The sequence below is a fragment of the Rhinichthys klamathensis genome, unplaced genomic scaffold, assembly GCF_029890125.1.
Source record: "Rhinichthys klamathensis goyatoka isolate OS25496 unplaced genomic scaffold, OSU_Roscu_1.1 h1tg000006l_1, whole genome shotgun sequence".
NCBI classification, from domain to species: Eukaryota; Metazoa; Chordata; class Actinopteri; order Cypriniformes; family Leuciscidae; genus Rhinichthys; species Rhinichthys klamathensis.
This window is the reverse complement of record NW_026606559.1, coordinates 8,365,257-8,380,000: the sequence shown is the minus strand read 5'-3', so window position 1 is coordinate 8,380,000 and position 14,744 is coordinate 8,365,257. Positions and strand designations below refer to the sequence as shown.

Sequence of the window (14,744 nt, the reverse complement as noted above, 5' to 3'; positions counted from 1 at the left end):
CTCTGCCTTTCATTCTATCTTCCTATGACACTGACCCACCATCTCTTTGCTGACCTTTGCCCTTTGACCTCTGTCTGCTCTCTTTGCACTTCTCTTGCTGGGTCAAGACGAGGGAGAGGGACGTTGTGCGGAGCGTACGGTTGGTGAGTGATGTAGATGCTTCATTGGCATGGGTCACTCACTGTGGCTGGCTTGCGCATGATGTCACTTCCGCCAGTCTTCTTGTAGTCATGTTTTCATTCGCTTCCTAGAGTTACTTAATGTTTCAAGCTATGTTCGTCAATGCTAAGTTTCTCAACTGATTAAAATAAAGAGCTAACTGTTAAAAGAATTCATTAAGAATTGTAAATAAAAAGACTTGAAAGATTTAAGATCTGTTTGGGGAAAAAACATTGCGTCTTAATAAAGGATGTTTTTTCTTTTAATCTGAGGGACTTTTATTTTGAAGTTTCACTGGTAGGAATAACATTATAGTTACCCTTTTTAATTCCACTTGCGCATGACTGAGGCTGTTTCTCTATTACATCATCTCTCTGAACCTCGTCATAGTTTGGGTGTGTGACTGAAATAGCTAATTATATCTAAGTAACTACCCTGACTATTAGCGAAATGCCTATAATTGATCATTAGTGCTGAACAAAACTTTTGCGCAAGACATATTTGCAGTCTGGACTACAGTTTAAAGCTAGTTTAAGGTGTTCAGGTCATAAAACGGTGTTTGCATAAAAGGGTGTGTCAGATGGTGAGTCAGATGTTTAATGATGGTAAATATGTTTTGGGTTGTTTTCTATAATACATTTTGAGCTTTCACACTACATCCCTGAAGTCACGTGACCATCACTTCTGTCATATACTGTAGTCTTGAAGACCCCATGAAATCACTTGCAGTTTTTCAGTTATCTGTGTTGATATATTTCCTATTGAAACAGAAAGTTGGGGTGGGGCTTATCAAAGTTTGCATTGTTTATGTAGAGGACGTGCTCATTCTAGCATGGAAGATAAAGATGGTATATCATCAATACAGATTTAGTTTTAAGTACACTTACATGTAAATGTCATAAATGCTAGCAGACGTGGACTTAAAGATTTGATTTCATGGGGTCTTGTCTTTTGTATTTTCTTAGTGTTCATATATGAGTTAACACTTTATTTGTATGGTCCACTTTAGACATTCTACTAACTATAAGTAACTTTGCCACTTCATGTCAACTACCAGTCATTAGAGGATTAGTAGCTAATACTAGCACTTTATTTTGATGCTCCCCCAACAGACATACTACTGACTATAAGTAACTTTGCAAGTACTGTACATGTCAATCTTATACTTATACAGTCTACTAATATACTCTAATGAGAGTTAGTTGACATGTAGTTGCAAAGTTAGCCTGAATGTCTAAAGTGGACCATCAAAGTAAATTGTAACCATATATATTAGCTTCATAAAAAGGTTCTCCACGTTTTTCACTCTTCCTTCATTTCGACCTTCAAAAGGAAGCTTGGATGCTCAAGGACACGCCTCAGTCTCATCCTTTGTGTTATGAGTCTTAACCGGCTTCTGTCTGTCTCCACAGCCTCGTGAGAGAGGACGCATGCGATTCCATAAACTGCAGAATGTGCAGATAGCACTGGATTTCCTCAGACGCCGGCAGGTACGAGACCAACTCATCTTTCAAACTAAATTAAAACGATAGTTTATTCCCAAATGAAACTTTTGTCCTCATTTACTCAACCTCTTTTGTTTCCAAACCTGTATTTTCCTCTTTTTTCGTGGCTTGCCAAAGGTGATGTTTAGCAGAATGTCCAAGCTGCACCCTTACATAAAGTGAAAGTTAATTGGGATCAGATTCTGGTCACAGCAGAATTGACCATCAAAGCATTACAAAAAGCCAACATGTGCATCATCAGTTGTGGTAATGATTAACTTTCATAGTGTGGAAAAGAGTAGCTTGGACATTCTGCTATAAATGACTCATTGAGTGTTTCACAGGAAAAAAAAGTAAGTCATACAAGGTTTATTTTTAGGTGGACATGCTTACAATGGTGTTTTGTTAGACAATCTATCACATTAAACTTGAACTCAAATGTGAATTGATGTTCTTCTCTGGAAATCACAGGTCAAGCTGGTGAATATCAGGAATGATGATATTGCCGACGGAAACCCAAAGCTGACATTGGGTCTCATATGGACCATCATCCTTCACTTCCAGGTCTCCTATTCTGTCAGTGTTAAGTTCCCATACCATTTACCTCCTCGTCCTCCTGGGCTCCAAATCACTCTGGCCAATCACTTAAAACTGGGTCAATCACCAGTTCACTTGGGTCATAATTATTTTACACCTTCAAATCAAACATCAACGGGGTCAATCCTTTTTTTGCTTCAAACCAGTATCTGCCTCAAGCAATAAAATAAGTTTCTCTTGTTTTATAATATATCTAATATGATCCGACCACAATAGTTTTAGTATGCGAAAATGAAGATTTTGTAAACGAATCTGTTCAGTGTCTTGGGCAACATGAGGAATTGAAAGTCTCTGATCTAATCTAATTTCATAATCTAATATCCAGGCAATTTTTTAGACCTAATTATGTGAATCTGTTGTTCAACGCGTTTAATTACAATCACACCCGGATTTATTCCACCTCAATCAATTAAAAAAAAAAAAACAGTCATGTTACAGCTGCAGGAGTCTGACGCAAATTCAGACGATTATGCTGCTTGGGTACGTCCAGCTTTTGGAGAGAGTCTGATTTCCTTAGATAGAGGAAATAAGTTGTCAGGACTTCTGGTTTGTCCAGAAGAGGCAGAGAGGTTTATGTGTAGGGGTGGTGTAAGGACTCTTTGTGGAGGTAGCCTGAGCAATAAGAGAGTCTCATGACCAGGGTTTTAGATGGTGCCAACCTCCCATGTGCTTATATTCAATCCCGATTGACATTAAACACCATTTATTGATTGTTTAATGTAGTCTATACTATGTCATTTTTATTAGGGGGACCAGAATCTTTAAAGGGATACTCCACTTTTTTTGGAAATAGGCTCATTTTACAACTCCCCCAGAGTTAAACTGTTGAGTTTTACCGTTTTTGAATCCATTCAGCCGATCTCCGGTTCTGGCGATACCACTTTTAGCATAGCTTAGCATACATCATTGAAGTGGACAAGACCATTAGCATTTCTCAAAAATAAATGACCAAAGTGTTTCGATATTTTTCCTATTTAAAACTTGACTCTTCTCTAGTTACATCATGCACTAAGACCGACGGAAAATGTAAAGTTGCGATTTTCTAGGCTGATATGGCTAGGAACTATACTCTCATTCCTGCGTAATAATCAAGAAACTTTACTGCCGTACCATGAGTGCAGCAGGCGTAATGATATGACGCAGCGCCTGAAAATAGGCTACCTTCCGTCAACACAACGGAACTATTTTCAGGCGCTGCGTCTTATCATTACGCCTGCTGCACTCATGGTACGGCAGTAAAGTTTCTTGATTATTACGCAGGAATGAGAGTATAATAATGACTAACTAACCGAAATAATCCTGGCTTATACTCTAATCTTGGTTTATGGAACAGCCCCCTGGTCACCATCATTTGTCAAAATGCTAGCCTTAAAACAGTGTGTGTGAGTAACTAAGGCTGTATTTACTTTACATGGTTCAAGTGAATTTAGATTTTGTTCTCCCATGTGGCACAAATGGGATATGACCAATGAACGTATAAGCATATATACGATATTCTCTGATCGGTTTCAGGCCTCATTCATATGTGGAAATAAATCTGATATGAATCGAATACGTGCATTTGCATTTGCCATATAAGTGGACAGATCGGATATTCCCCTGTCAATGCTAGTTGTACGCCATTGAACAAGCGACGGTGGCGAATGACGTCAACTCAGACGGACACCCAACCACGATCACATGACTCTTTTCAATGGCCAGGCTGCAGCAATTAAGGGCTCTCCTCTTTTGTCTCCGTCTTAAGAGACCAATGCTTTGCTGACCTTAAAAGATGGTGCGGAAAGCAAAAGCTTGTTTTCATTTCATTTAATCTGTGTCCATTGCAAATCACGCCATTTTTTCTTTCTTTTCGGCTTTTCCGGGTCAATGCATCTACCTTGGGTTGACTTTTTTATTTTAGCGAATTGATTCTTTCAAATGGTTTGTTTTGGAATTAATTTATTGAAACCTAATTCTCAGAATCATCACTGTTGCCAGAAGAATAGCATTTTGGACTTTTTGCTGGCAAATACATATCTAGTTTAATGCTGGTTTTATTAACTATATATTTAGTGTATAAATGTATGCTTTCAAGTTTATCTAATTTAGATCCTCATTGTTTTGTGGCAGATACTGTTGTTTAGCTACTTCAAACTGTGAATTCATTCATGCATTGAGTATGTGGACGGGTCTCAGAAGGGTCTCAGAAGGGTCTCAGAAGGGTCTTAGAAGGGTCTCAGAAGGGTCTCAGAAGGGTCTCAGAAGGGTCTTAGAAGGGTCTTAGAAGGGTCTCAGAATGGTCTCAGAAGGGTCTCTGGAGGGTCTTAGGAGGTCAATGGTATTTAGTGGGAATGAATTTGCATGACTAAGATTTGTTTCAACCACTAATTATTTATTGATTATTATACAATAAACATATTGCTACCGCTGCTGCATGCCGCTAAATCCATGAAACTCATTTATTTCTGGGCCGGTAGATTTCAGATATCCAGGTGAACGGTCAGTCAGATGATATGTCAGCGAAGGAAAAGCTGCTCCTCTGGTCTCAGCGTATGGTGGAGGGTTATCACGGTATCCGCTGCGATAACTTCACCACTAGCTGGAGGGACGGAAAACTTTTCAACGCGGTTATACACAAACATGAGTAAGTGCCTCTTTACCAAAGCTCAAGATTAAGATGGAGTGTGTGCTTGTATAGTTAGTTGCTCCAAGTCTAAAGTTGTTCAATAATAGTCATGTGATTCATTCTTTTTTTTAGGTTACACTTTATTTGAATAGTTCCCTTTAGACATACTACTAACTATAAGTAACTTTGCAACTGCATGTCAACTAACTCTCATTAGAGTATCATTAGACTATAATAGACTGTTAGGTGTTAGGGTTAGAGTTTGTAGTATAAGTTGACGTTGTTGCAAAGTTACTTACAGTTAGTAGAATGTCTAAAGTGGACCATGAAAAATAAAGTGTTACCTTGATATCCTGATATTTTCTTGAAATATTGATCCTGTTTTTTTCTGATTCATTAGCCGCTTTAAGTAAAAAGAAGAACAACAAAGTGCAGTAAATGATCAAACTATTTGCACTACAAACCAGTGTGTTTATCATTATGATAATGAATTAAAATAACATAACAAATGCCAGTTTGCAATATTAATTAGCATAACAGACTATTTTTGTATGGGTGAAATAAGTGGAAGCGGATGACCCGCTGTTACGTTAAGAATAAGTTGGATAGATACTCAAAATGGCAGCCTTCTATTGGATGTTGGAATATAGAAATGTGTTAATCTGGTTCTTTCCTGACTCAACATTGAGCTTCACTCTTGACTAAACTTGTACTTGAAATTTTCTGACCTGAAGCACATATTTTCGGATAAACCACCTGAGCATAGACATGTCAAATCAGCGTTGTGCACACGACTGACAGTTTATACCGTCCGTCACATCACTTTATCAGTCTTTGAAGTTCAAACATATAAATATTTAAATTCTTCTAAACATACTTTTCTTCTAATGAACACAAAATAAAATATTATGCATAATTTCTGATCTGCTCTTCTCCATTAAGCAAGAGATGCTCGAAGCTACAGTATAATGATACGATTTATGGAAATGATTTGAGAGCTATGGAAGAAATGACATAATTTAAGTCTGTTCCTCACACAAAAATAGCATTTGACATCAGAAGTCTTGAAATATGGTGCACTAATTGTATGGCGTACCTTGTGGAGTTTGGCAGCCCACGGTCTGGTTTCGTCGTATGGAAAAGACCCAGCATGTACATTCTTGCAAATGTTTCCTTTTGTGTTCCACGTGGTTTGGAACGATATGAACATCGATTATACAATGAAATACATGATAGAGTGTTTTGCAAAAAGGAAACAAAGCCACTCCAGGCCAAGTGAAAACAGTTTTTCTCTAATGAGGGTGTGTCCCGTATACAGACGCAAGGACAAAAGAGAGCAGGGCGAGACTGAATAAGAAAGTAGTGTTAATAGAAGGGAACAATGAAGGCAGTTGTACAGGGAAAGTTGAAACGCTAAATGCCGTGAGGTGTGGTGCCTGTTGGAGCGGAGACAGGCCTCCCCGCAGGGCACCTTTCCCGAAGCATGGACGTGTACCTGCAAAGCTTGGGTACGCCCCGCTGACCCTCGCATGAACAGGGAGGATTTGATGCCTTTGTCAGCCAGGAACACCCATTGGAGTTGTAGGATCTGCCTCCTTTCAGAAACAGGGCAGAGACTTTCACAGGCACCACCTGCAGACAAACAACAACGATCAAACTTCAACTCGGTTTCTTCTTTGGAGCTCTTTGGGAACAAATGGATTGGAGAAAAAGAAGAATAACTAATACCAGAAGGGTTCATTATTGATATTTGATAATTGGAGAAATATTTCGTCGGAATTGCATGTGTGGACGCATTGAGGAGGACACGATGATGCTGAACATGAAGAGGCGCCTGTCCTTTAAGAAGCGCCGGGCCGGCTCCAGCAGTACCGTGGCTTCTGCCAGCGACTCGGAGGACCGTGTGATCATGCTGTGCGAGGATATCCCCTCCGAAAGCTCCCTGGACTCTGGCCGGGGCTCCCAGAGTCCAGGCGCTCGCTCCAGCGGGGACTCTCAGACGAGATATGAGCCAGACTGGAGCTCGGAGAGGGACCTGAGGCAGTTCAACGGAGGCTTCGGCATGGACGATCGGACTGCGGTGCCAGACGCTGGAGAATCCTATGCCGTGCCTTACACCATACATGCCACACAGAGGACCGGGTGCTTGCTTCATTTCTAGCTCTCTGTAGAGTTATGGTGTAGAAACTAAAGGGTTTAGTGTTTTTAGAATCTTTTGGTGTCAGTGTATAGATTTGTTCTCTCACTGTTGTTTCGAGCCACTCCCATCTCTGGGTATTCATGGCATGTCAGTTATGGCTCCATCCCTCAGGAGACAGATGTTTTTTGGGATTTATGGAGCAGGTGGTCACATTACCTGTGCTCTGAGCCTAGTATTTATTCTAGTATGACTTATTTTATCCTGCAATATTCAAATCCACTGACTCCAAAATGTTATCATATAAATATAAAATCAGAATGATAACATGATAACATTTATATATAAATTTGGTATAATATTTGGTAACACTTTACAATAAAGTTCCATTTGTTAACTAAAATTTAAAAAATGCGTTTAAAACATTATTAATCTTAATAAATGTTAATTACAACTTTTAAGAATACAGTATTTAAATCAAATGTTGTTTCTGGTAATATTATTTAATGGACCTGAGCTAACATGAAATAACAATGAACAGTTAAATTTTTTTTACAAAAATAAATATTGTAACAAATGTTTTGCTCATCGTTAGTTACCGTATGTTAGTTAGTTAATGCATTGACTTACCGTAACTAATGGGACCTTAGTGTAAAGTGTTACCATTTTTTCTGTATTGAATTGCAAGTCTTGAGTTTTCTTCCGGGAACGAACACAATGTTCAACATTTAAATAATTCCCGTCCAAGGCATATTCAAAATAAAGGGGCGGGGCCTGTTTGAGTTTGTTAGTAGTGTGTGGAAGTTGCGATTATGGTAAGGGGCGGGAATTTTCAGAAACTCGTTCAAAGCGGTTGAACAATCATAACACACTGGTCCAGCCGACCAATCAGAACACACTGTGCTTTTCAGAAGGAGGGGCTTCATAGAGACAGGAAATAAACAGAGCGTTACTGGCAGACTGCGAAGAGTGGTGCTGCAATAATATCAAATATGTGAATAATAATGTGTTTCTGAACATTCAAATATGAAAATCTACTTTACAAGGCTTTGTAAAAGAGCATAATAGGTCTCTCTAAACTTTTTCTGCTGCATTTATTTCACACTTACTTACTGATTCTCATGGGTTTGTTCCTCTTCATTTCACCAGGCCCAGGCTTATCGACATGTCGAAAGTATACCACCTATCCAACCTGGAGAACCTGGAACAGGCATTTTCAGTGGCAGAGCAAAAACTTGGGGTCACACGACTGCTTGACCCAGAAGGTAATGTTAAATCAAGTAGTATAAGCTGGTAATGAAGAAAGTTATTAGATATTAACACCCAGTCTTGAAGCTAAATCCTGATTAAGTATATTCAATATAGTTTTTCATTTTTAAATTAGTTTTAATTTTAATATTGGTTTTAAATTTCCTATACATTTCAATTTAGTTTTAGCTATTTTCATTAATGGTTTTGTTAGTTTTTATTTTGTGAACACATTTCTATTTAGTTTTTATATTTAGTTTCAGTTTTAGTTTTATAATTAGTAATTTTAGTTACAGAACACTTCCCGTCTAGACCAAAGCTATACATTTAATTTCAGCTTTTAATGTTTGCACAGTTTTCAGTTAACTCTTGTGCTAACCTCTTAATAATAAAAATAATAAATAATTGTTTGAGATTGAAAATTAACCAAACAAATGCTACTTAAAAGTATAAAAGTAAAAATTATTCATTCATACTTCTTGTTAAACATGCCTAGTTTACTTTTTTTTTCCAGATCTACAATGTATCAGTGAAACTACTGGTAAATCTAGAAACAGTTCAAGTCAGTTCTAGCCAGTGTGATTAAATAATGAAGTGTAAATGCAGCGTGTGTGTGTGTGTGTGTGTGTGTAGTTGTGGAGAAATGTGTCCACATGAATAGTATAATAATGGTTTGAAAAAACAAAGACAATAACAGCAATTTTCACCATCATGCAAACATTAAATCTCAAACATACAGCAGTACAGGTAGTTCTTTACAGGTTTTTGCATTGCACTGCTTTTCAATTGTTTTCTATGTAAACATGCTTTTGACGGACGTGTTTGGCTGTTGCATCTGCGTCTCGCGCATGAAACGACATTCTAAAAACGCAGCGCTCAAGTTTAAAGCTCATTCCATCGTCCGAGTCTTGTTTTTTTAAACGCAAAAATGCGTTCTGTGTGAATAGTAGCCGCTCAGGACTTAATCTCGCAGCCTTACTGCTTCACCTCACACCCATGAAGCGCCATCTACTGGTGTTTCCCTAAACAGCCACAGGTCAGGTTTTCCGCCACAGGATGACCAAGATTTTTTTTACCAAGATTTTTAGTCTTAAGGCTCGTACACACCGGGACGAATATCGGCGCGCGTTATTCGCCAGCGTTTTTCAACGCGTTTTTTTTTTTTTCACACCCAAGCGATTTTCGCTGACGATGAGCCGAGTGAACATGCAAATTCATTCCGACACCAACGAGACCAGCAGCTCTACATTCATCTTGCCTTGCATCTTCCTCGTCTTATTTCTTCCCGGCAGTGTAGACGTTACTTGGCGTATATCTTCTTCGCCGTTACGTATGTGTGCTCGGCAAGACCGTTTTGTGTTTGAGCGCCCCCAAGTTGTGTTTTACTGTAACTTCAGAAGCTCCAGAAACGTGAGTAAAAGCGGCAATCTCATTGGTCGGATGGTTTTTGACGCGGCGCGTCAAACCCAAAAAACGAACCCGAGGCGTTTTTTAAAAAATGACGCTTTAACGCGTGGCGTTTTTTGTGTCAGTGTGCACACTCACATTGGCGCCCTTTGTTTAGTCACGAGGCGTTAAACGTCGGCGAATATCGCGCGCGAAATTCATCCCGGTGTGAACAGGCCTTTAGTCTCAGTTTTCATTTACGAAAATAACCTTTGTTCAATCCCACAACAGCTTGAGAAGTGTCAAAAGTTTGTGAACCCTTTGACTTTACATGGATTTTTGTATGAACTGGTCACCATAAAATTAAAATGTATTCACAATTCAAATAATAAATAATTATTATTATTTATCTGCACACATCATTATAAAAAAAAAAAAAGTGCCCTCATAATCTCTCTCTCAAAACGAAATGCCTTTTCTAATAATGTGTGCACTGACATAAGATTGAAGCGAAAACAATCAAACAACAACAAAATCAAGTCCCGGTCACAATAGAGAAATACTACAGTCTGCTTAAAAAAATAACACAAACAATCACACATTTTCATGTCACACTCCGAATGAAACAATGAATTCTACTGATCTACAATACATTTCATTGCAGATGTGGATGTGCCTCATCCTGATGAGAAGTCCATAATCACCTACGTCTCCTCCCTGTACGACGCTATGCCACGAGTTCCAGACGTCCAGGACGGCGGCAAAGCCAAAGTGAGTTTCCTTCTCGTCATTTTAAAATGACGTAATTGCCGCTTAACAAACCAGTTCCAGACACAAGCAGTCAGCACATAGTCCAGTTAATATGCAGTCGAACCAAATCTAATAAAACTAATGAAGCATTTTTAGGAATGAGGTTTCTTAAGGCTTGCCCATTCCCACGTTACTGCTAAATAGCATCAGTGTCCAGTCTCTGACAATGACGAGAAGTTCATCATGTACTCACAATACTTGATGGCTTTGTTCCGGATCTCATACTTTTCTTTCTTTCGTCCAACACAAAAGGAGAAGTTTAGTAAAATGTTCATGCTGTTGTATTGGATCTAAAGATGCGTTCACAATTACGTTCCTCGTATGGGCAAAATCCGGTCATTTCGGAAGGAATCCAGGCCTTCTGTGAGGGTGAAGAATTTCCCATTGTAGATTATGCTTGCGTTCAAGTTGCTCACGCAAATTCATCACCTTCACAAACAGAAAGCTGCTTGGTGTGAAAGTGACGTCTGTGCTTCATACATCGCTCTGCTCTTGACAATAGACAATGGACCTTTTTTGCCCGGAAAATCTTGCCGAAATTTCATTAATGTGACTCCACCTTAAGACTGTTGAGCTCCAAAAACTGTCCACATGATTATATTCCCAGTCTTGCTTCTTGGTTTTCACAGCAATGCCATAGAATAACCCTAATGTAGTGTGAAAAGTGTGAAGAACTTTTAAAAAAAATCGAAAGAACCCTTTTCCACTATAAAGAACCTTTTGTCCAATGGAAAGGTTCCATGGATGTTAAAGGTTCTCGGTGGAACCAGATGTCAACCTTTAGTTTTAAGAGTGTACGTTAGCTTTGTGTGAAGAAAGGACAAAAATATGAATTATTAATATTTGTTCTTTGCATACAAATATGGTGAATCAAGAACATTTTGACCCTCATCCTGGTTTATAGTCAAAATATCTGAAGGCTCTTATTTAACCTCCATGTTTACACCGTAATGCTTGCAAATCACAAATCACGATGATTACAAATCACACTGTACGACATGGATCTAATAAACTTGTCATGTATGTAGACTGTACGATGATGAGACTTATTGAGTCGTAGGCTACAATGCAAGTTAGTATAGAAGAATAAAACGTCATCAGCATGTGCCAGTGGTGAACAAATAGAGCAAGATGAATCGCACTTTGGCAATTGTGGTTTTTATGTGCGCTGAAAAGTGAAAGAGGAGAATATGGACGCGGTCATGGCTAGGGAAAAGAGGCCAACTTGGCATGCCAATCTTGCAAATGGAGCTTGAAGTAAGAAGTTTTAAGTTTTAGCGCCATGTCACATTGATCAATACGCCATTTCATGTCGCATTTTGATTGGCTAGGCAGTAGACGTCGGTCGTAGCAGCAAACAATGATCTAATGATCGCAGGCTATCTTTGGGTCGTCTTTGAACCTCTCTCACTGTACGACATAGGACAACTGTTTACGAGCCACGACCACAGAAATCACCACGATTGGTCATCTTTTGTCCGGTTTTTATACTGCCATGGACGTGGTAGCTCGTACCAAGGGCGTGGTAAGCTGAAACCTGCTTACGTCAGCTCTCACCGCTACCGTCACGAACTACCGCAAACATCCAATAGGAAAATTCAACTGCAGTAGCCACCGTTCAACCTGAAGAGGGTTCAACCTGTTTTAACACCATGTATTGTAGAATTAAAACACTTTATACCCAAATGTCAAAAAAGTTACTCGAATCAATGAACAGCACTAATAAAGCCCCAGTCTTACAGATCATTAATTAAAAAAAGTTGGTTTAGTGTTTAGTTACCCTTTAATATAGATAGAAGGTTTAGGAAATATACTGTAACCTTCAAGAGGTCATAGACTTTGTGTTATCTGGATTTGGATCCAGTTTTATTTGATTCCTCCTTCACACCATCAGAATCTATCATGAGAAAGAGAATGAAATGATCTGTGTCACAGACTATCAATCAACCTATCAGGATCAGCTATTTTGGTACTTTGATTCCTCCCTCGCTTCATATGCTGTTATCAGACAAGGCTACGCTTGTTGACACCTAATTGAGTGAACGTGATAAGTGACTTAGCACAGGGGCAAAAGAGCGTTCCTGTTCTCCCCTGAATAGTTTCCGTGTGTTTTTCCTCCCGCTTGCAGGAGCTGGAGCTGCGCTGGACCGAATACTATGAGCTGATCACCGTTCTGTACCAATGGATCAGACATCACATTACCATCTTTGAGGAGAGGAAGTTTCCCAGCAGCTATGAGGAGATTGAGGTGAGGAACGCTAATGTAAAGTCTGCTGTTGTGTGGTCCGGGTTGCTACTAGTTACTGTTCTTATCTAGTTATTGAATGAATTGCAGTCTTCATTATCTGTTGTGAGATCCACATTGTCTGGGTTTTCTGTAGAATTACCTGGGTTAAAAGATCAGCTCGGTCACCAGCATATGCTGTGATCTGCATTCTGGACACCAGTCTTAACTGGTCTTAACTGGTTTAACCAGCAAGAATTGCTTTCCTTGGTCAACCAGAAAGTGATTAAAGTTTTGCTGACCAACACCAATGCAGCACTAAATATGATAGACGAGTCTTGACCAGCATATACATGTACACTGGTCTAAGCTAGTCTCTTCAGCAGGACGGGGGACTTGTTTAGGGTCATTTAAGGAGAATACACACAGGGATACAAAACCAGTGTTGGGAAGTAACTAACTTTAGTTATTAATGATTAAATTAGGGATTCAACTAACTTTACTACATTTTTAATTAGCTTGAAAGTAGCTTTATGGGGAAGTCATTTATTTTATGTGACATTTCATAGTTTCAAACAAACATTTGAGTCGCTGTGCTTTATTTATTTATGTAAAAAACATTTTGTTTCATGATATTTCGAATTGTTTGTGCCTCAGTTATAAAAATTAGGGTGTGTCTAGTTTTATTAGTAGCATTTAGTATCTATCTATCTATCTATCTATCTATCTATCTATCTATCGTTTTATCATTCTATCTATCTATCTATCTATCTATCTATCTATCTATCTATCTATCTATCTATCTATCATCTATCGTTTTATCATTATATCTATCTATCTATCTATCTATCTATCTATCTATCTATCTAACTATCTATCTATCTATCTATCTATCTATCTATCTATCTATCTATCTATCTATCTATCGTTTTATCATTCTATCTATCGATCTATCGTTTTATCTATCTATCTATCTATCTATCTATCTATCTATCTATCTATCTATCTATCTATCTATCTATCTATCTATCTATCTATCTATCTAACGTTTTATCATTCGATCTATCTATCTATCTATCTATCTATCTATCTATCTATCTATCTATCTATCTATCTATCTATCTATCTATCATCATTCTATCAATCTATCGTTTTATCTATCTATCTATCTATCTGTCTATCTATCTATCTATCTTTCGTTTTATCATTCTATCTATCTATCTATCTATCTATCTATCTATCTATCTATCTATCTATCTATCTATCTATCTATCTAACGTTTTATCATTCGATCTATCTATCTATCTATCTATCTATCTATCTATCTATCTATCTATCTATCTATCTATCTATCTATCATCATTATATCTATCTATCTATACATATATACATATATACATATATACATATATACATATATACATATATAAATCTATACATCCATAAATCCATCCATAGCCTCCTTGAAATAGTTTTTAAAAAATAAAATATTGGTTAGTTTTGAGCTTGGCAAACAGTTTAAAAAAGTCAATCCCACGCTGTTTTAAAAGAAAGGGTTATCTAAGGTGATTCATACAGATAACTTTTTTCATCATGGGACCATTTTATGCATTTAGTTTAAATTAATTAATTTTGTTTTAATTCATTTCTCGTTTTAATTCAGTTTTATGAAATAAACATCTTGTAAACATTGTATCACTTGAAGAATAATTAAATAACCATTAAGCATGAAAGTAGTCTGTATAGTCCTCGTATAGAACCTTTTTGGCATAAAGTCTTCTTTAAAATTAAGTCAGGAGCCCTAGGGTTCTACATTGAACCACTTTGAACCTTTTTTCTAAGAGTGCGAACACTGTCAATAACCTGGGTTGAACTCTATCCTGTTGGAAGAAATCCTTCTCTGAAGTGCATGAGTCATGTCATATGACACCGCATCACGAAGAGCAGGCGTTCTGTCTTTGAACATCTTTGTTTGAGTTTGTATGGCTCTGTCTCTTCAGGGTGGGGCGGCTGTGTAATGGCTATATCATCTTAGTCTGAGGGAACGTACTTATATTACCAGCTTTGTGAAACAACCCTCAGTCATGTCAGTCC

General features: G+C 38.1%; 1 protein-coding gene across 8 annotated transcripts in view; it reads left to right on the top strand.

The window, feature by feature from the left end:
* The window catches only part of plecb (plectin b), a 176,897-nt gene that overhangs the window by 126,868 nt on the left and 35,285 nt on the right, over positions 1-14,744 (top strand). For 6 of the 8 annotated variants that reach the window (XM_056258050.1, XM_056258071.1, XM_056258041.1 and 3 more), the window contains 6 exons: positions 1,572-1,649; positions 2,115-2,207; positions 4,697-4,863; positions 8,132-8,247; positions 10,281-10,387; positions 12,555-12,674. In XM_056258050.1, coding sequence (XP_056114025.1) covers positions 1,572-1,649; positions 2,115-2,207; positions 4,697-4,863; positions 8,132-8,247; positions 10,281-10,387; positions 12,555-12,674 — 681 coding nt within the window. Of the gene's footprint in view, positions 1-107; positions 144-1,571; positions 1,650-2,114; positions 2,220-4,696; positions 4,864-8,131; positions 8,248-10,280; positions 10,388-12,554; positions 12,675-14,744 lie in introns of all 8 variants that reach the window. The other 2 variants (XM_056258017.1, XM_056258025.1) reach the window with 2 other exon arrangements.